At 37.3% G+C, this 21302-nt stretch overlaps 1 protein-coding gene across 3 annotated transcripts in view; it reads left to right on the top strand.

The window, feature by feature from the left end:
• The window catches only part of RMND1 (required for meiotic nuclear division 1 homolog), a 34225-nt gene extending 20418 nt beyond the window's left edge, over positions 1–13807 (top strand). For all 3 annotated transcript variants that reach the window (XM_069487970.1, XM_069487971.1, XM_069487972.1), the window contains 5 exons: positions 599–663; positions 1740–1816; positions 4414–4534; positions 13173–13289; positions 13710–13807. In XM_069487970.1, coding sequence (XP_069344071.1) covers positions 599–663; positions 1740–1816; positions 4414–4534; positions 13173–13289; positions 13710–13742 — 413 coding nt within the window. In that variant the 3' untranslated portion in view covers positions 13743–13807. The remainder of the gene's footprint in view (positions 1–598; positions 664–1739; positions 1817–4413; positions 4535–13172; positions 13290–13709) is intronic.
• The last annotated feature ends 7495 nt before the right edge of the window (positions 13808–21302 follow it).

Raw genomic sequence — 21302 nt, 5'->3', positions numbered from 1 at the left:
AAGCGGAGAAAGCCCAGCCTTGTGGATTGGGCACAGGTCCCTGTGTAGAAAAACATACTCTAGTGTTTCTTAGGAATGGGACATGGAGTCACAGTGGCTCTAAGTTTTTTCTAACAGATCTATGCCCCTGAATAAAACTGTAGAAGTTCTCTAAGAATTTCTTTTGCTGCCAGTCTACGTTAGGCTGTACCTGCTGCAGCCTGTCTATACCACTCTGAGAGGCTTTGGAGGTTTCTGAGCTTTACTGACACTCTTGAGGAGTAGAAGCAAAGGCCAGGAAAATCTCACTCCTGCCCTGTCTGTACATTGCACTTTCTGTTTCCAAGATGTAATGTTACAAAATCAAGGGTTCTACCAAATGTAACTTTGGTCTGCCAATAGGGCTTGAAAATCTATTGTTTCCCTTTTTTCCACTTTAATTCTATCCTTTATAATAGTAATTTACTATTCTTAAAGTATAGCTTCAAATTTTTAGCCCATTTTTCTCTTAAACTATTGTTGAAATGGTGGTAAAGGTACTGTGCAGTTAAGCATTTTGTATAAATGTGAATATAATGATATAGAAATGTTCCATTGTTAATTTTCTTCTTCCCCCCAGTGAAACTGGCTATTTGGGAAGCATCACTGGATAAATTTATTGAATCTATTCAGTCAATTCCAGAGGTAATTATGTCAATCTTACGTTTATTTTCGAAGATTGATTTTTATATGGGAAAAGTAATATTAACTTACCAATTTGACAATACACAGTCAACCCTCAATATCCACGGGGGATTGGTTCCAGGACTCCAGTGGATACCAAAATCCACAGATGCTCAAGTCCCTGACATCAAATGGCATGGTATTTGCATATAACCTACACACATCTTCCTGAATACTTTAAATCATCTCTAGATTACTTGTAATACCTAATGCAATGTATATGCTATGTAAGTGGTTGTTAGACTATATCATTTAGAAAATAATGACAAGGAAAAAAGTCTGTACATGTTGAGTACAGATGCAACCACCTTTTTTCCCCTCCAGAGATTTTCAATCCGGAGTTGGTTGAATCCACAAATGTGGAACACATGAATACAGAAGGCCAACAGTATTTAGGAGTACAATAAAGTAATAACAAACACTGAGAAGGCTCACTGAATTTAAGCAAAATAGATCTCCCAATTACATATAAAATAATGAAATAAGAAACTTCATATTGATTTTTTTTTTACTTTTTAAAACTTCAAATCACTTTCCTCTGATGGTGCAATATTTTTAATGTAAGTGAATTAAAGAAGAAAAATGAAATGTTTCCTCTCTAAGGAAGGAAATTATGACCACCTTTCTTGATTTTAAAAAAGTGTTTTGCTAAATTAGGAGAAAATAGTGGCATGAAAAATACATATAAAGTTATATTACAATTTCAAAATATATTAAAAATCATTTTGACTCTAATTAACTTTGTCTTTATTGTGAAAGAATAATCTAACTATACCTAGGAGGCCCTGCTTTTCCACTAAGAGGTCAGGAATCTATATCATAGAAAATGCTGATGAGAAGGGAAATGAAGAGAGAAGATAAAATTTGTATCTAGTAAAATTGTGAAATTTCAAGGTGAGTTAGGACATTAATCTGGGAGACAGTCATCCTAAGAGATATTTACATAAGATCACAGTTATGTCACTGCAGAATTTGACTTACGGACCTAATGCTTATTAGAGAAAAAGAGAGATTTTGTTTTGTTTCCTTCCAAATAGGCTTTAAAAGCTGGGAAGAAAGTGAAACTATCTCATGAAGAAGTCATGCAGAAATTGGGTGAACTCTTTGCCCTAAGGTAAAAATTTTCTCTGTAAACAAAATAGTTCATATATTTGCCAATCTCCAGAAAACATTTGTATAGTTCTGTAGTAAAGAGCACACATTTGTACCTTTGTGGGAATTGCAGCTGTTTTCATTCCATTGATTACAGGCAGGGAGAACTCTTACCCGATAGAAGCAGTTGGGCTATGTTAGGACTACACTTAAAGAAATGCTGCATGTGTAACAGAGACCATAACTCGTCTCCATGAACCCACATAGGGTGCTCAGTAGATGTTCTTTGAAGGTAGAAAGACATATTCTTGTATTTGGTTGATGGGAATTCTCAGTAAAAATACATCAGTGCATCATAATGCTAAATACACATAATTGCTACAGAAAAGTCATGTACCATATTTCATTGAATCCAAGACACCAAGATGCCACAGGAGAAAAAAGACGCTGCCAATTAAACTATGACAGTGCTTTTTTTTAATCACAGAATTACATTTTACACTTGCCAAAATAGCTTTTTCAGTCTTACTTGGATGTAGATTCTGTCACATTCCCTTTTGGGCATGCGTGAAAAGGAAGGCATAAGGGAAATAACTTATTTAAGGCAATGACAACCAAGTGTCCACTGGCCTCTGTACAACACCATTAATTTTAAGATGCCTCACGTTTTCAGAGATAATTAAAAGAGAGCTGTGTCTTAAAACTAATGTTCTACAGTAATGCATTGTTTTCAGTAAATGTCTAGAAAGGTTTTCCGTTTATTTTATTCTTGTAATTGCCCTAGGATTTATGGAATGAAACATCCCAGATGTTGGTGTTTTTCTCACAGAGCAGCATTGTCCAGTTTTCTTCTACCATATGGAGTGAGTTGCCAGAGCTCATCATAGATATTTTCCTAGGACTTGTGTTTCTACATTATCCTTAGATACTCTGCCTGGAGAGGAGGGTGGTCCAGTGTTTCATCCTCTATACATTTCTCATAGCTCAGGGACCTTCATTCAGGGTACCAGTAAAAACAAAAAACCCATTCTTCAGGAGCATTGCACAGCAGATCTAAAATCTTGTCCTCTGAGAAGTACAGTAGAAAGATTCTTCTCTCTCCTGCTGTCTTAGTAGTGCGAGCAGAATTTGATATAATGAATTATAATATCAAAACTCCAAAAGTTTGGACTAATTAGGTTTACGAACAGTTTCTATACAGGCTTACTTTTCTTACCGTAAGTTTTCAACAAAAGTGCTTACGTATTATTAAAAGGACTGCGATAATTCTGTGGAGAGAAACATGGCAAGTTATATTAGGTAAAACAATTAAGTCACAAATTATATATGATATCCCATTTGTGTAAGCAAACAAAAATAAATGCACTATTTATCTCTATCTACATATATGTGTGTGCTTGCACACACATGCATGTTTGCATAAAGATCTAGAAGGACACATCAAAGTGTTCACAGGTGTATCCTTAGGGAGAAGAAAGAATTTGAGTTGTGTGGTCGGGTAAGATGGCCTACAGCTGATTTTCTGAATTCTTCTGTAGGGTATTTTCTTTTTTTATAGTGAACAGCTACTTTTTTTTTTTTTCTTTAAGGCAGAGTCTTGCTGTATTGCCCAGGCTAGGGTGCAGTGGCGTCATCATAGCTCACAGCAACCTCAAACTCTTGGGTTCAAGCGATCCTCCTGCCTCAGCCTCCTGAGTAGCTGGGACTACAGGCATGCACCCCACTACACTGGTTAATTTTTCTATTTATTTGTAGAGACGGGGTCTCGCTCTTGCTCAGGCTGGTCTCGAACTCCTGGGCTCAAGTGATCCTCCCGCCGTGGTCTCGCAGAGTGCTAGGATTATAGGTGTAAGCCACCTCACCCAGCTGTGAACAGCTATTTATATGTACTTTTATAACTTAGATTTTCATTTAATTAAAAATTTTAAAAGTAAGCTTATACTTTTCTGGGGAGCAGATTAAAAAAAAAATAAGCTCAGACCTCTTATATAAAAAGCTAGAAATTAGAGAGAAAGAGAAACTGTGTGTGTGTGTGTGTGTGTCTTTGCAAGAGGAAAATGGAGATAAGAATAAGGTTTATCAATTTTTATCTTTTTATATCTTTTTATTTTTTATTTATTTATTTTTAGAGACAGGGTCCTGCTCTGTTTCCCAGGCTGGAGTGCAGTGGTGTGATCATAGCTCACTGCAACCTCAAAGTCCTGGTCTCAAGGGATCCTCCCACCTCTGCCTCCCAAAGTGCTAGGATTACAGGTGTGAACCACTGCACCCAGCCTACCTTTTTTATTTTTAAGCCATGTGATTACCTATCTACAAAAAACATATCTGTGTATATATTGTAAATTTTTTAATGAAAAATGAAACAAGCTTAGAAATTAGAAACAAAATGAGAGGGTTTTTTTCTCTTTACTTCATAAATAATGTTAATGGTAAAGATTGAATTAATTTGGTTAAGAATTTTGAAATTTTTTGTAAACTTTCTATGTTTCTGAGAAGTATTTTGCAAAGGTCAGCATTAAAAAAATGTTTTCATAACACACCTTAAAAATGTGAAGTATAAGAGAAACAGTGATTTTTAATTTAAGATAAATAAAAAGTTATAATTTTCTGTTTTTTAAGGCACCGTATAAACTTGAGTTCCGACTTCTTGATTACTCCTGATTTCTACTGGGACAGAGAAAACCTGGAAGAACTTTATGATAAAACTTGCCAGTTCCTTAGCATTACCCGAAGAGTTAAAGTATGTATTTTGTACTGAGAGAGAAAGACATGTTGTTGCCTAGAATTTGCATGACTTATGTGAAGATAAATTTTAAGTTAAGTGAATGTGTTTACCTGCTTTCAGAGAAATGTCTGGTTTGACTTCTATTCAGATCTCTTTATATTTCCCCTTCCTTTTGTCCTCTATACAGTCAACTTTTCAACTTTTTGTGTCAAAGGATTTTCTGATATTAGCTCTATAGGCTAGATAAGATTGGTGAAAGTCTGGAGGCTCAGTGGTCTATTAGGAGGCTCTTGTGAAGGTTCAAGCAAGAGTTTATGGGGCCCTGAACTATAATGGTGACAGAATAGAAATTAATTTAAGAAAGAATCCTATAAGACAAATCAAGTGACTGGTAATGGGAGGCCAGGGAGAGGGAAGAATAAATGATGGCTGATGTTTGTCTGGGAGTGACAGGTAGAACAGACAGAGGTCAGAGCAGGGAGGTGAGAAGCTAAATCTAAGATAGGATGAGATTAGAGTAGCAGCAGGACATTCAGTTAGCACTGCCAACTCAGGCATATAGAAATGTGGGCACAAAGTTGAGAAGAGAGACAGCTGTATCAAGTTGATGATGGAGGTGGACTACATGGGAAAAGAGCATAGAAAACAGAAAATTAACATTAGTACAATGTGTGTACATAGTTCTGTGACATTTTATCACACATGGATTCGTGTAACCACACGGTCAAGGGCACAGAACTATTTGTCACCACAAAGATCTCTTTCATGCCACCACTTAATAGTCACACGCCTCTCTTCCTCCCCCAACCATTCCTAACCCCGGGCAGTGAGTAACCTATTCTCCACCTCTATAATCTTGTCATTTTGAGAATGTTATATATAAATAGAATCATATAGTATGTGACCTTTTTTTTTTTTACTATATTCATACTGAATGGTATGTGACTTTTTAAATTGTCTTTTTTCACTAAGTATAATGCCCATGAGATGCCTTCAAGTTGTATATATCAAATTCCTGCCTTTTTGCCAATTACGTAAACATTTTTTCAATTTCATTTTGATGTATCTATATTGTTTTTGAGTCTATATCTTTGCACAGATATTCATTGGTTGCTCTGGGTATTACATTATACATTATACCTAACTTGTTAGTCTACTGGTTTCAACATTATACAGATTAAATGAAGTATAGAATACTTATTTCCTTTCACATCTCTTTACCCTCCCCCCAATTTATAATATAATTGTGTTAATTGTCCTCTTCTGCAGTCATAGAGAACTTCATCAGATAGTGTTATAATTTTTGCTTCAACTGTCAAACATAATTTAGAAAACTCAAGAGGAGAGGGGAAAGTCTCTTGTATCTATCCATATTTTTATTCTTTCTAGTGTTCTTTTTTCCTTCTGATGTTCTCAGATTTCTTCTTTTATTCTTTCCTTTCTGTTTCAAGAATTTTCTTAGCCATTCTTTTAAGGTAACTCCGGTGAGATAAATTCTCTAGTTTTCCTTCATCTGAGAATGTCTTCATTTCCCCCTTCATTCCTGAAGGATTTTACTTACTACATATAGGATTCTGGGTTGATGGGTTTTTTTTTTTCTTTTAGTACCTGATAAATGCTGTGCCACTTCCTTCTGGCCTCCATCATTTCTGATAGGAAATCTGCTGTCATTCTGTGATGTGAATGTTAGATCTTTTACTATAATTTCACAAATTTTTGAAGCTCTGTTCACCTTTTTCTAGCTTATTTTCTCTCTGTTATACAGATTTGGTAATTTCTATGTTCTGTCTTCAAAGTTCACTGATTTTTTCGTCTGTCTCCTTCATTCTGCTGCCCATCATCACAGTTTTTTATTTCGCTTATTTTATTTTTCAGCTCTAAAATGTCTGTTTTCTTCTTTATATCTTCTATTACTTTGCTAGACTTCCTATTTTTTCATGTTTCAAGTGTGTTCATAATTGCTTATTGAAGCATTTTTATGATGGTTGCCTTAACATCCTTGTCGGATAATTCTAACATCAGATTCCTCTTGATGTTAGTGTCTATTGATTGTCTTTTCTTATTCCTTCCAACTAATTTTTATACCACCAGTCTCCCTCATTGTCTGAAGTGTTATATTCAAGTGTTTTTGCTTGATATACAAGGTCCTTCCTAATCTATCCCTTTTTCAATCTTTATCCTACCACTTCCCACATTTGCCTTGTGTTCCCATAAAAAATAAATAACGTACAATTTCAGAAACCCACCATGGCTCATTGAATGCTATGGCAGCTCTGGTATCTACATATCTTGTCCTCCAAGCCAGACACTACCCCTTGCAAAACCACATTGAAATTATCTGCAGTTGTCACTGATCTTGGTATCACCTATTCCTGTGTGGATGTGTCTTCCAGCACAGGAAAGTAGAGATCATTGCTAGTGGTCAGAGAAAGGTAACCATCCCAAGCTATGTTGCTTTTAGCTGACAGTGAAAGATTAATTAGTGAATGATGCTTTAAGAACCAAATTCAGTGGACTCCTTCAACACAGTTTCAGATATAAGATGTCTAATTAGACACAGATTTGACAATGTAGTTGTCTGGTCAGACATACTGGATTGTCGAAAGTGTTGGACTTCCATGGTTGTAGACTGTGCACACCCATTAAAATTGCTAAAATCTAGAAGACTAACAATACTAAGTGTTGGTGAGGATGTGGAATAATGAAACTTTCATCTGTTATTTGTGGAATATAAATTGGTACAGCCACTCTGCAAAACAACTTGGCAGTTTCTCATAAACTTAGTCATTATCTTATCGTATGACCCAGCAATTCCACTCCTCAGTATTTACCCATGAGAAATGAAAATCTGTCCTCACGCAAATTTGTACATGAATGTTCATAGTAGCTTTATTTATAATAGTCAAGAACTTGAAATAACCAAACGCCCATCACTAGGTGAATAGAAAAACAAATTATAGTGTCTCCATACAGTTGAATACCACTTAGCAATACAAGCAATTACTTTCTAATGCATGCAAAAAGATGGATAAGTCTCAAAAATTGTTAGGTTGAGATAAAGACGCTAGATACCAAAGCATACTGCTGTTGTTGTACTACATATAAGATATTCTGGAAAGACACCTCTAATCTATAGTTACAGAAAGTAGATCAAGGATTCCCTAAGGCATGGGAGTGGGGTGGGTGGGTAGAACAGTAGATTGTAAAGGGATACAAGGGAACTTTTTGTGGTGATCGAAATGTGACAGCAATTACATGGGTATACATTTGTCAGAAATCTTCAAATTGTATACTTAAAATGGGTACATTTTATTGTATGTAAATTATGTCTCAAAGTTAATTTGAAAATAAAGCCTCTTGTGAGAATTCTTTAGAGGTAATATTTACTGGGGACAAATCTGCAAGTATTCAGAATTTACTGCTCTTAGATGTCTCTCCTTTTTCTTTGGTATGGAGACCTCTGGTGGAATCGTGATTGTGATGAGAGATGGTATCATTGCCATCAAGCAGATGCAGACTTCTTTCCTTCTGATAACCAGCCCGCTCTGCTTAAGTTAATAAAAGTGACTGAGCAGTAACTAAGATAACCAGCTTCTTGGCAAGCTTGAGCTCAGGCGTCCCTGCTGCATTCTGTGGCCTCCCTCAAATCTCTTTGATGGTGATAGCCATGGTATCCTTCACATGTCTCTCCTCGGGGAGAGTACAGGAAAGGAGAACAAGATTACAGCCACCAGTAATGAGGCTTGGGCAAGGAAGATAGTGTATGGTCCAAAGGAGAAGTATAAAGATAAGGATGACTTTCAAGAACTTACTCAAATCCCTTACGTTCAACATGATAGCAACAGTGGAAAATGAGAAATGTCAAAGAAGGATCAATAGTGAATACAAAAGTGCAATGAATAATCAACTAGCTGGACAAGAATTAATCTACTAAGAAGGAAGGGGAAAACCTGGAGAAAGTGCCGGTGCACTGTGCATCTGCTAAACCAGAGGGAAGGAACACGTCGGGAAGGGTACCCTGGAGCTTGTCTGGGGACAGAGCTCCTCTGAGTGGAAGGACTGCTTCTGTACCCACCATTGAAAAGTTGACTAAGCAGCCCAGAGAGCTAGCGGAGCAGGTTCCACTCTGTCCCAAAATTTGAAAATTCCTGTAACAACTCAGTTCGGTGGCAGTTATTTTTAAAAATCTTATATGAACTACATTCATGTACCACATGACATTTTGGTGGATAGACCATATACAGGATGGTGGTCCCATAAGATTATAATACTGTATTTTTACTGTACCTTTTCTATGTTTAGATGCACAAATACTTACCACTGTGTTTCAAATGCTTACAGTATTTAGTACAGTAACATGATGTACAGGTTTGTAGCCTGGGAGCAATAGGCCATCCCACATAGCCTAAGCATACCATCTAAGCTCTAGGTTTGTGTAAGTACATTCCATGATGTTCACACAATGACCAAATCGCCTAATGACACATTTCTCAGAATGTATCAGATATATAAATATAGTAACTGGCTTCTGAATCCTTAAGTGAGTACACAGGGAGAATGCATGCTGTTCCACTGAACAATATTGTAAACATTTGAAATATCTGTCATTTATACCTCAGCCAAGCTTGGGTAGGGGCAGGGTGGTAAAAAAATTCAGGTAATCTCCTGAAGAATCAAAATAAAAAGCTATTTAATCTGGCACCATTACAAATATATATCTCATGCTCTTTCTAGTTGTGATCTGATTCATTCTGTATCCTTGGCCAGGACCATCCTTGCCTGCATTCTGCCCCATGAGCCCAAATATCACCGCCTAGGAAAGGTTTCCCAGTCCTTACCGTGTTCTCCTGGAGGACTTTGTATGTATTCCTCAGATGCAGCACTTCCCAGCCTGCATCGCGGTGGTCGGAGTACATCAGTCTCTAGGACTACATGTTTCCTAAGGGAAGCTCCACATCTTTGGAGTCTCCAGGGTATCAGTGCATAACAGCCTTTCTGAATGAGTGACAGCTTGTACGGAAAGATTTAGCCAGAGTAGGAAAATACAGAAAGACCTCTTCTCTTATGCTTTCTCAAAAGTGCCTGACATCCTCCACAGCAGAGACTGCAGATGGGCCACATCATTGAAAAGCAGCCTTAAAATGCCTTTTTTTGTTTGTTTGGTTTTTTGGTTTTTTTTTTTACAATCCCCACTACTCGCAATCTAACCATTCTTCATTTCATTCCCCAGTCTCAATCTTTGGTGTTAAATCTTCTACATGAGTTATAAAGCATACCTAGAGTTCTCAAACTACATTTCTCAGAGTATTTTTTTAGCATCCCAAAGGCAGTTCAGACTGGTTGGATTATGTGAAGGTTTTTTAGCAGGGTAAGGGGTTAAGAGTTTACCTTCCCTTCTGAGCAACACAGTGCTTACACTGTATAATACAAAAGAAAAGTAAGAACTGGCCTGACCTTCAACAAGCTTTGCAGACTTCTAAGAAGACAAAACAAGGAAAGGGTGGTGGTAATGCTAGAAGAAAGTTGGTCCTTGTTTTCTGTTTTCTCTCTCAAAAGGTAGAGAAAAGAGTCTTGAGCAAAACCGGTGATTAGGCATAAGACATGCTGAAAAGCAGTCAAAACAGTTGAGGACAGAGGTTGAGTCACCTTCTTTGGTAATTAGGAGATCACTGCAACAGATTCAGAGAGCAATTACAGCAGTGTGTGGGACAGAACTCAGTTGGCAGTGGGTCCCTCGCTCTGCGTCCTCCTGTCAGTGTCCCCCAAGGTCCTGTCATTGAGTCTTCTCTCCCTGTGCTGTCTACTCCCTGAGCAGGGGTGTTTGTTTTCATGACTTCTATTCCCACCTTTTCCTGCTAATTTTCAGACATACATCTCTTAACCCCAATCTCTTGTTTGCCTTCCAGATGTTCCCAGTTGCCTCCTAAATCTCACAGATCCTCCACATTTACGTGTCTCATAGCATCCTTTTTTAAATTATTTGCATCATTCCCCACTAGAATGTAGTAAGCTCCATGAGATCAAAGACATGATTATTTTCTTCCCAGTTCTTGGCAAAGGCCTCACTTACAGTTGTACTCAATAAATATTTGTAGAATGAATCAGTGATTAGATTTCAAAATGAAACTTGTGGTATTCTCCCAGAAAATGCAGAACCTTCTCTGTTCTCTATTTCAGCTGGCCTCACTTACCTAGTCATTCAACCAGAAACTTAAAGTTTCCGAGTGACCTCTTTCTGCTGCACTCACCACATCTACTCAGTCAATCTTTTCATTTCCCCCTAAGTATCAGTCATTCATGGGCAGACATTTATTGAAAGCCTATGTGATTGATCCTGGGCTGGATGGAGAAATGCCCTGTCTTCAGGCCCCCCAACTACTAATGTGCATCCCACAGCCCCTGCCCTCTCACCTGGACTGTTCTACTTTTTTCACTGTCTCAGCCTCTAGACTGGACCCTTTTCCAGTCTCTCTGCACCCTTTCGCCAGAAGAAAGAGACGAATCTATCTTATTCACCAGTCTGTCACCTCTGCCCAGCATAGTGTAGTGAATGTTAAATAAATATCTCAAGATTGAACAAAGGACTCCCCATTACCTGCAGAATAAAGTTCAAATATTCTAGCAAGGTGTATTAGTTTCCTATTGCTGCTGTAACAGATTACTACAAACCTAGCAGCTGACCACAATTTATCATCTTATAGTTCTGTAGGTCAGAAGTCTGACATGGGTGTCACTGGGCTAAAATCAAGGTGTTGGCAGTGCTGCGTGCCCTTCTGGAGGCTGCAGGTAGGATCCATTTCCAGTGCCTCGTAGCCGCCCACATTCCTTGCTCATAGCACCTTCCTCCATCTAGCAAAGCGAGTTGAGTCCTCACATCATTCTGAACTCTTCTGCCTGCCTTTCCACTTTTAAGGACCCTTGTGATTACATTGGGCCCTCCTAGGTAATCTAGGATTATCTCCCTATCTTAAGGTCAGCTGATCAGTAACCTTAATTTCATATTCAATCATAATTCACCTTTGCTGTTATATTCACAGATTCCAGGAATAGAACGTAAATGTCTTTGGGGCGGGGGGGGGGGGTGCATTATTGTGTCTTTATGTACCTCTCACAGTTTTGTACCAGTTTACCTTCTTAACCTCACTTCCAAGCACTTCCTTCCAAGTTGTCGCCTATCTAGCTAGGCTTGTCTCTATGCCATTTCCTCTGCCTGAAATGCTTCCTCCCCGCTACCCCACCTTTTCAACCTGGCAGCTGCCTACTTAAAGCCTAATTCACATTTTGTGAAGCCTCCCCCATTTTTTCCTGCTCCTTCATCTGCATGCACGTAACGGGCATTCCTCCACAACTAAATGAAATAGGAAGCATGCAGTAGTAGGGTCTCTTGCTTGTACATTTCAACATGTTGTCAAATGCTTGGGTTAGTTGAAGTGTGGAACTAAGAAGAGTTGTTAGATTTAACCATTAGGAGACTTTTGGAAGTTTCTGGGGACTTGTGGTAATATATACAAATTCTAAAGAGCTAAGGAATAAGTTGGGTGATGAGGAGTGGAGGAAGAAAGTTTTCTCCTCATTGATCAGAGCTGAAAGAAAATGGAAGAGGGCTGAGTCAGTAGTTTGAAGAGAGAAGCAAGCTTAAGGATGAACATGTTAAAGAACAGGATCAAGCAGCCAATAGAAATAGAAAAAAGGAAGAAAAGGCAAGAGGAAAGGAAAAGAGAGGGAAAAAAGAGAAGGAAAAGAGGTACACTGTAAACAGTTTATACAGATTAGAAACTACAGGGTGACCATAAAATCTGGAAATAGGTGCAGATGTTACCAATGCACTTCAGTGTGTCATCCCTCATTAGTAAGGCAGTTTAATGCTCTGTGCAAAATCATATCATGGTGCACTAACATACTCCTGTCAATCCCTGAACACATATCTGTGATGATTCTTTGTCTCTGAATGTTCACTGACCAAACCTATACCTTCAGCATACCCTATGAGAGAATCAAACTATTTTAAAAATTTGCTTCCAGACTTTCCAATTTCCAAAGGCAAGCGACATACAAAGATACTGAGTAGGTGTATGACTTGCCAGTAGTCACATCCAAATTTTAAGTTCAAAGATTCTATCTTCTTTGAACTCCCCACAGCCAACCTGTTTTGAGAACCTTTGCAGTTCAGAGTTGAAAGCAGTGCCATCTAGTGGTGAGTGTGCAGCACATCAAATGTTAAGTTTGAGGTTTTTGTGGAAGGTAATCATTGTGTAGAAGGTAATCATTGTGTTTTGTTATCTTTAGGCCATGCAAAAAAAAAAAGGAATGTTTCAAGTTTGCCTTTTTTAACTGCTAAAAATACAAGGGCAGCTACCAAAAGCTAGGACTCAAAAACTTTTAGATCTTCCATCAAAATCTTTCAAATAGAAGAGCTTCAGTATGCAAAGTATTTCTTGCAGTCAAATCTGTGCATTACAAAGTGTCTCTGGATGGGTTCACAAGAAACTGGTAGGTAACACTAGCTACCTTCAGGCAGAGGACTGGGAAGCAAGAGTTGAAGGGACAATTTTTTTACTGTATACCTATGGAATTTTGATGGATGTGACCATATTATTTACTTAAATAAAAGCAAATTGTTTAAATACATGATACTAAGATTTTTGTTATACAGGTCATGAATGAAAAACTTCAGCACTGTATGGAACTAACAGATCTGATGCGGAATCATCTGAATGAGAAGAGGGCGCTCCGCTTGGAGTGGATGATCGTCATCCTCATCACTATAGAGGTAAATGGAAATGCCGTGAACTGTGATCACTTACATCTTATATAGGGGCTGAGAATAAAGATAATTTGACACAGAAAATTATAGCAGGAAAGAGAATGACTTTGTTATAATTACTAAGTCTATTTGGAAGTAAGTTTCAAATGACTGTATTTTGCAAATACATTAAATGTAGTATTTGAAAAGGGTCCACCTTTTTAAAGATAGCATTTGGAAAAAGTTCTAGCTGCAAGTTTATAATGCACAGCCCAACATCAAGTACCTGTGCCTCAAGATTTGCAGCTTGCCTTGTGAGAAAGCCAAGTGTTTACTCTAACTTCAGGAGCACTTTTCATTAATCATAATCTTGGAAAAGTCATTTTCATTTGTACCAATAATTTCTTTGCTATGAAATTACTAATTCTCACTTTTTATCATCCCAAGGTAATGTTTGAGCTGGGACGAGTATTTTTCTGACCAAGTGATAACCAAAGTGTCATTGCAAGAGATGTTCAAGTTCTGCAATCAAAAATAAATGTTCACTATTGGGTCACCTTTTATTTAGTATTTTTTTTTTTAATCAAGAAATTGTTATGATCTTTTTCAGCTCCAAATATATGGTTGCTTGAATAAAAATTATAAACAATCTGGTGTTAGGTTATCACTGACAGTTCAAAAGGAAAATATTTCAGTTTAAGGAATAGATAACCTCAGTGTCTAGGAAATCCAGGCAAAGATCTTTTCTGAAAGACAAAAGGCTTAGATTTTGGACACTGTAACTTAACCTATCCCAGGGGAATCCCAATCAGGGCCCTAGCTAAGAGAACTGCACGGGAACTTGGAAGTGACGAAACCAATATATTCAATAACAAAACAGGCTTTGAACAGCAGAAAGGAATTTTAGATACCCACTTTAGATAGCACTGAGTGTGACTTCACTGGCACTTTGCCTTTTATTAATCAATACTTTCTTTCCTTTCACCTAGTCAAAATATTCTTCCCATGGAGACTTTTGTTTTGCACATACTTTAGGGAAATTGAAAAGTACCAAGCCCAAAGAATTTAACATCTATATACTTACCATCTTAAATTGACAATTAACATTTTAAAGATCAAATCTTTATCTTCACTGCCGAATTTTTATGTATAACCCCTCTTGCCCCACTACAGTCCCCACCATGGTGAATTTAAATGTTCTTTCTCTTCATAAATACGTATCTAAATGGGAACAAAATTTTACTTTGTTGCAGTGCCATCTTACAACTTGCTTTACTGCTACACAATATTCCACCAAGAGAATACACATTCATCTATACCCTTACTGATGGACATTTATGTATTTGCTAATATGAATTAACAGTGCTAAGGTAAATGTATGGTGTCCTTTTCAGCACACTGGAAGTTCTTGAGGAGCTGTTTTCCATCTGTGGTACCTGTACCCCAAGTGTATCCAAAAACTCCAAGGAGCATGCAGGCATTGATAGTTAAAGAATTGCTTTCTAGGCTAGCCATGGGCTCAAGGCCTATAATCCTAGCACTCTGGAAGGCCAAAGAGGAAGAAGGATCGCTTGAGGTCAGGAGTTCAAGACCAGCCTGACCAAGAGTGAGACCCTGTCTCTACAAAAACCAGAAAAATTATCCTGGTGTGGTGGCATGTGCCTGTAGTCCCAGCTACTTGGGAGACTGAGGCAGGAGGACTGCTTGAGCCCAGGAGTTTGAAGTTGCAGTGAGCTATGATGCCACTGCACTCTACCCCAGGCAGCAGAACAAGACTGTATCTCAGAAAAAGAAAAAAATTGCTTTCTATATCTAATTCCACCAGATTATTTTTAAATTAGCATGCCTGTGTACACACCTGCAAACGTGCCTCTTCTCTTTTGCCATCTTCCCTTATCACACTTTACAGAAGGGAGGCAGCTCTCACCTATCCTGAATAGTTTGGTACACTTTATTCAGTAACCTTTAAATATATTTAACCTATTTTCTTTTTAAACTTTTGGGAAGTTACACCAGTGGACAATTTCAAAGATTGGTCAATGCAACCTCCTTTAATTGACGTCATATTTTCCTTTCTATTACAAGAGATGCAATTTCAATAAAATTTTACTCCACATATCAATGTGTAAAATGTGCTGTTAATTGATCAACAGTAACAATTTTAACAAACCAGTAAAAAATGAACATTTCGTGCCTTATGGCTATGGCAAATTAAAATTTTACCTTCAATTTATATACACAAATGTTACAAAGAATGAAAAGATGATCAATAAGACTTTGATAAATATTTATTATATTAGGATAAAGTTTAGAGGGAGAAATTTAACAAAAATACAGTTTTAAGAAGAAAAAACAATGTTAAATTTAAGTAGTTTATCTGTTTAAATGGATCATGGTAGACATCAAAATTCACTATGATGGCATTACATTCTACTAGACACAAAGGCTTTTTAAAAGGTGATAAGATAGCTTTGATTTTCAAGATCACTACCTCTTCTAAGAACAAAATGACCAAGAAATTACACCAGAATATTAAGAGTCTAAATTAAATACATTCACCATTGGCTCCCAAAGCCCTCCTCAAAGTAGTATCAAATTTTTATCACCCAAGAAAGAGAGTTCAAGCGGTTAAGAGCAACCTGGATTTGAATTCTTGCTTCACCACCACTTACTTAGCTCTATCACCCTTGGGCAATCACTGACACTCTCAGCTTCGATTTCCTCATCTGTAGAACGGGTTTAATACTACTACATCTCACAGGGTTGCTGTGAGGATTAATGGAAGATGTGTGTAGAACAGGTTTAACACTCCTACTGTCTCACAGGGTTGCTATGAAGATTAACAGAATATGTGTGAAGCTGTAAGAGTGTTAACTATTACTACAATCCTTCTGGGTTGTAAAATCCATACATGATTCTGAGATTAAATGGAGCCTGAATCAAATTCCCAGGATCCCCCTTTGAATCTTTAAGAAACATCATGACTGAGACTTAAAAGATAGATGTTACTGAATCCTGCATAGGAATGGAATGGTCCATTTTGATATAAAGCAGTATTTCCACTGTTTAAAATGGGTTGGCTCTTCAGTATAAGCCCCCAAAGGCTTTTTTAAACGCTACACATTTTGCATATACCAGGCAGCTGCCACCAGGTATTCCAGGGTGCCTTCTTGTCAGCAGTAGAGATTTTTTAATATATATAAAATCAGTATAGTTCTAGTTTTGTTTTTTACCTAAAGAAACCATATTCACCTATTTTAAATTACCTCCTTTCTTTCTACAGCAGGTTTTCCAAAATACGGTCCTCAGACCAACTGCATGGGCAAACACCCAGATTGTCCATTAATATTACTGATTCCTGAATTCAACACCACACTTACTAAATCAGAACCTCTGAGGCTGCAGCTAAGAAATCTGTTCCTTACAACTCCAGATTTTTATGTTCACTAAAATCTGAGAACCACTAACTTACAGTCTTTTTATTGGTTTGTACTCAGGTTATGCAGACTTTAAATAATTCATTAGCACTCTTGCTTACTAAGTACTAAATCTCCTCAAGTGACTCAGTTCTCCTTTCTTTCCCCAACTCAATCTCCTCATAACCCTGCTCTCTCCGCCGTTACAAACCGTGTGTGTTGGGAGAAGATGATGAGGATAAGAAGTAGGGGGAATTTTTCAAATACCTCCAATCCAAATCTTTTCACTTTCGGCTCTCTCCATTGGTTCTGAATTGCCATTTTTAAGGAAGATATAAGTTCACTATAAATTCCCTTTCCTGGGTTAATGAAACAAAAGATTTTTAAAGGCCACATTTCTACTTTCTCTGCACAATTTGAAGCAAAACATGAATTTAAACATTTCTTTAAAAACATTTCCACATATCCTAGCCTGTTATTAATGAAATAATCTGGAAAGCATGCAGCATTGTAAAACCTCTCATGGATATTCATGTTTTCATCCAGTGCTGCTCTGAACTCCAAGATACAGCGGTAAAGATGACAGCTAGGTAGGGCCCCTGCTTTCATGAAGCTCACATTCTAACGGTGACAGCAAGAAAACGAGTAAAACAACTGACAAAGTAATCTGTTCTATAAAAAAAAGTACAACAGTGGTATAAGTTAGTTCTTGTTACAACTAAAGAACTTAAAATTTACTTGAGGTTTAGAATCACCATTTGAATTTAAAAAGTCAAAAGAGGAGACATTCTACTTCAGTATAAACTCGACTTTTAACTTAGCTTCTATACATAAGGCTTGGGAATTTGCTTACCATTAATAATTTTTAAAAATACTGCTAATATAAAAAGATGAACTGGAGTGCTTCTTGAACTCATCAAATGAAGACTTACAGAGGGCAGCAAATTAACAAAAATTAACAATGTAATTCCAGTCAAATCTAAACCACTAAGCCACAAAAATCTTAAATTCAAGGTGATCTTAATCTAAAAAGTCTCATGTGATTTGGATTCTGGTTACCTTGGAGATTTTGACTCTGAGCACCCTGACAGCAATTAAGATTAGTTGACGTATGGTTCACTATTAAAACCTGAAGAACTGGAATCCTCCAGTTTTCAGATAGGATGACCAAAAATCCTGGGTTTGCCTGAGACCAAAGGGTTTCCTGGGAGCAGCCAGACTTTCAGTGCTACAATTGAGAAAGTCCTAGGCAGCCAGGACTGGTCACCCTATTTTCAGACCACATTTTAGAAACTAATATTTAAACAGCCACCCTTCCAACTCAGGTCCTTGCTGCAATTCTACAGGTCTTTAATGTGGATCAACTATTAAAAACAAGAACCTTCCCTACCAATGACCAATCGTTTTCATAAAGAAAAACATGTTGATATCATACATAGACACAAGTTGTTAGTAATCAAGGGAAGTAGTAATTTTTCCCTATAAATTTCATCAGTTATTTCACTTTTAAACATAAAAATCCTGAGTCAAACACAACTTGAATTATAATAATTCAGATTCACAATTCTTTTAAGAAATAATGATTCAAAATTTAATGTCTTTAAAAATCAGTTGTGAACAACTGGTACATGTGTCTACTTGGATGAACCTCTCACTCAACTTGGCTGAGTGAAAGAAGCCAGTCTGCAAAGGCTACATACTGTATAATTCTCGTTATTTAATGTGGTAGAAAGGACAAATCTATAGCGATGGAGAACAGATCAGTGGTTGCCAGGGGTGAGGGGTAGGAAGAGCGCTACAAAAAGAAAGCATGAGAGAATTTTTTGAAGTGACAGACCCGCCCTGTATTCTGGTAGTAGTGGTTACACAAATGAACACTGTTAAAATTCACAGATCTGTACATTGAAAAAAATAAGTCATTTCACTGCATAATTTTAAATTCTTTTAAATCAGTGATTATTTCAAAAATGCACTAATGATCCTAGCATTTAAGGAGGTATTGTGCTAAGGCTCCCTACATACACCATCTTATACTCACACAACCATTAGGTGATCAATATTATTATCCCTCTTTGAGGAAAAGAAAGACCCGAGGCTCAGAGGTTAAGTAACATGCCCAAAGTATACAGCTTATAAAGGATGAAGCCTGATTCCAACCCAGGTACCTACAATATACTATATTCCATCCCACCTGTGCATAAATACCAACCACTCTGTCTCTCCCAATGACAGTATCAGAAGGCTATTAAGTTTCCTTATTCTATTCCTAACTCAACACACTATATACAATGTGAAGAAATGCAGATAAGCAAAACATGATTCCAGAACAGTGCTGTTCAACAGAACTTTCTGCAACAATAGAAATGTTTTGTAATAAACATTTGTCCAATATGGTAGCCTCTAACCACATGTGGCTACTGGAGCACATGTAGACACAAGCCACATGTGGCTAGCAGCTACTGGACAGCACAGTTCTAGCAAAATAACAAGAACATACATGCCACAGGAAGAAGCGAACTTATTAAATTATGGTAACTAACAATAAAAGGAAATCAATTCAAGATAAATGTATGACGATGGAGTAAAAAGCTAAGACATGCACAACTTCCAAGCACATCACAAAACTAAGTCTACCTTTGGAACACCTGTTCGTTCACCTTACTGGTACTCCAAAGTTCAGCTTAAACATTAACCTCCCCTACACAACTACACATCTGTAGTATAGAACAAATTGTATATTAAGTATCTGATTGTGTTTTTCTCCCCCACAGTGAGCAGTGGGACAGAGAGCACCTGAAGAGCAGGATAGTTCTCCTTCACATATACACCACCTGCACCTTACACCTAGACCCAATGGCTTTCTACAACAATAAACCTTTTTTCATTCAGTTCCAGTGGGGAAAAGGGTCTTCTTAGGTCCTTCAACTGCAAATCAACTCAATTTTGCAAGCATTTGAGTACCAGGAGTATACATGATAAGAAGTTCCTGCCCTCAAGCAGCTTACAGTGAGGGTGGGGGATGTAAGATACAGGTCAGAAAAAGAACTGTCAGGAATTGTAAGAAACTGGAAAGTGGTTTAAGAAAAAGTAGCCATTATCCCAGAAAAACTTAATGGCGTAGAAAAAGAAAAAATTTAAGGAAGGCCTTAGAAATTTATCCTGGCTTCTTCACTCACACTACCAATGTCAGGGTCTCATTCAATTCCTTGTTATCCACTAAACTAAAGCTAGTCTTAGAACAAATTCTTTCAGATCCAGAATTTCTATGAAAATTTCACAGCAAAAAGAAGTGGTACAGTTTTCTTTATATTTAAATCCTGACTATCTTTAAGTCATAACATTCTCTTTTAGGTCCTCAAAATGTGCTAAATGGAATTAGTTTGCACAATTTCAAGTCAGTATCTTGCAATTGGCATCATCTGGGAGCTAACTCTATTCAAAGTAGTTTGAATTCATTTAATAAGTGTATTTTGTTTCTTAAATACCTTTTCTGTTTCCTCTAAAAAGCGAGTAGAAGGGGTGCTGGTATGAGGAATCTACAAATCCAGACACCAAGCATCATCTGTAGTTTAAAGTATGTAGGAGCCTACAAATTCAAAGACCAGAGAACGACTTCTACACTATAACTTCTTAGAAAAAGTAAAATTTACCGGCCAATTTTCTCATCTTTATCAACCCATATTATTCATGACAAAGGTCAGAGAAAATTTGTTCAAGTTTCCCCAAGACTGAATGACCTTGGACCTGTTAATTACTTAACTTCTCCGAGCTTGCTTTCTCAAATTTAAGATTGAAAAGGGAGTTTGAATACATGCCCTCAGAGAAAAAATTGACTTAATTAACTAAATTACAGACTGACTTCAGTAAGGCTTTTGGTTCAATCCTAATTCATTCGTAAACTGAAAAATAAAGAACTGTGGCAGTTATTAAAATATGTCCACAAATTCTTTGATACTCCCCCATTGAAGAGGTGGAGCTTAATTCCTCTCCCCTTGAGTTCTGGCTTGACTTACCAGTATGGAAGGGAGTGATGGTGTGTGGCTTGAATCACTTGCTCTGGGGATAGTTAACCAGCAGCACCATGTTGTGAGGACACTCAAGCAGTTCAATGGAGAACCGAGACCTTCTGCCATCAGCTAGCACTGACTTGTCCCAGAGTGTGAGCCACCTTGGAAGGGGACCATTTAGCCCCAGTCAACATCTTAACTACAACCTCATGAAAGATTCCGACCCAGGACCACCTAGCTAAGCAACTCCCAGGTTCCCGACCCACAAAAAAATGTATGAGATAAACATGTTTGTTTATTTTAAGCCACTAAATTTTGACTTAATTTATAACAGCAAAGAAACTACACCAATGTTTTCCAAACTATGGGACCTGACCCATTTATGGTTGATGAAATCAATTTAAGACAGCACTAGCAACTTTAAAAAAAAATGAAACAGAAAAAGAGTACATCACTCATTCATAGTAAGTACTATTTCCTAAAAATTTTGTTTCAGTTTTACGTATATGTACATACTACATAGAAATTTAAAATGTGTTTCTTAGAATCACAGTTGAAAACATTTAAACCCACAGGTCTACATCAGTAGCCTTAAAACAAAAAGTTCCCTAAAGCAT

This window comes from Eulemur rufifrons, chromosome 15 (genome assembly GCF_041146395.1).
Source record: "Eulemur rufifrons isolate Redbay chromosome 15, OSU_ERuf_1, whole genome shotgun sequence".
Lineage (NCBI taxonomy): Eukaryota > Metazoa > Chordata > Mammalia > Primates > Lemuridae > Eulemur > Eulemur rufifrons.
The sequence above is the reverse complement of the archived record's forward strand: the minus strand, read 5'-3'. Positions and strand labels throughout refer to the sequence as shown.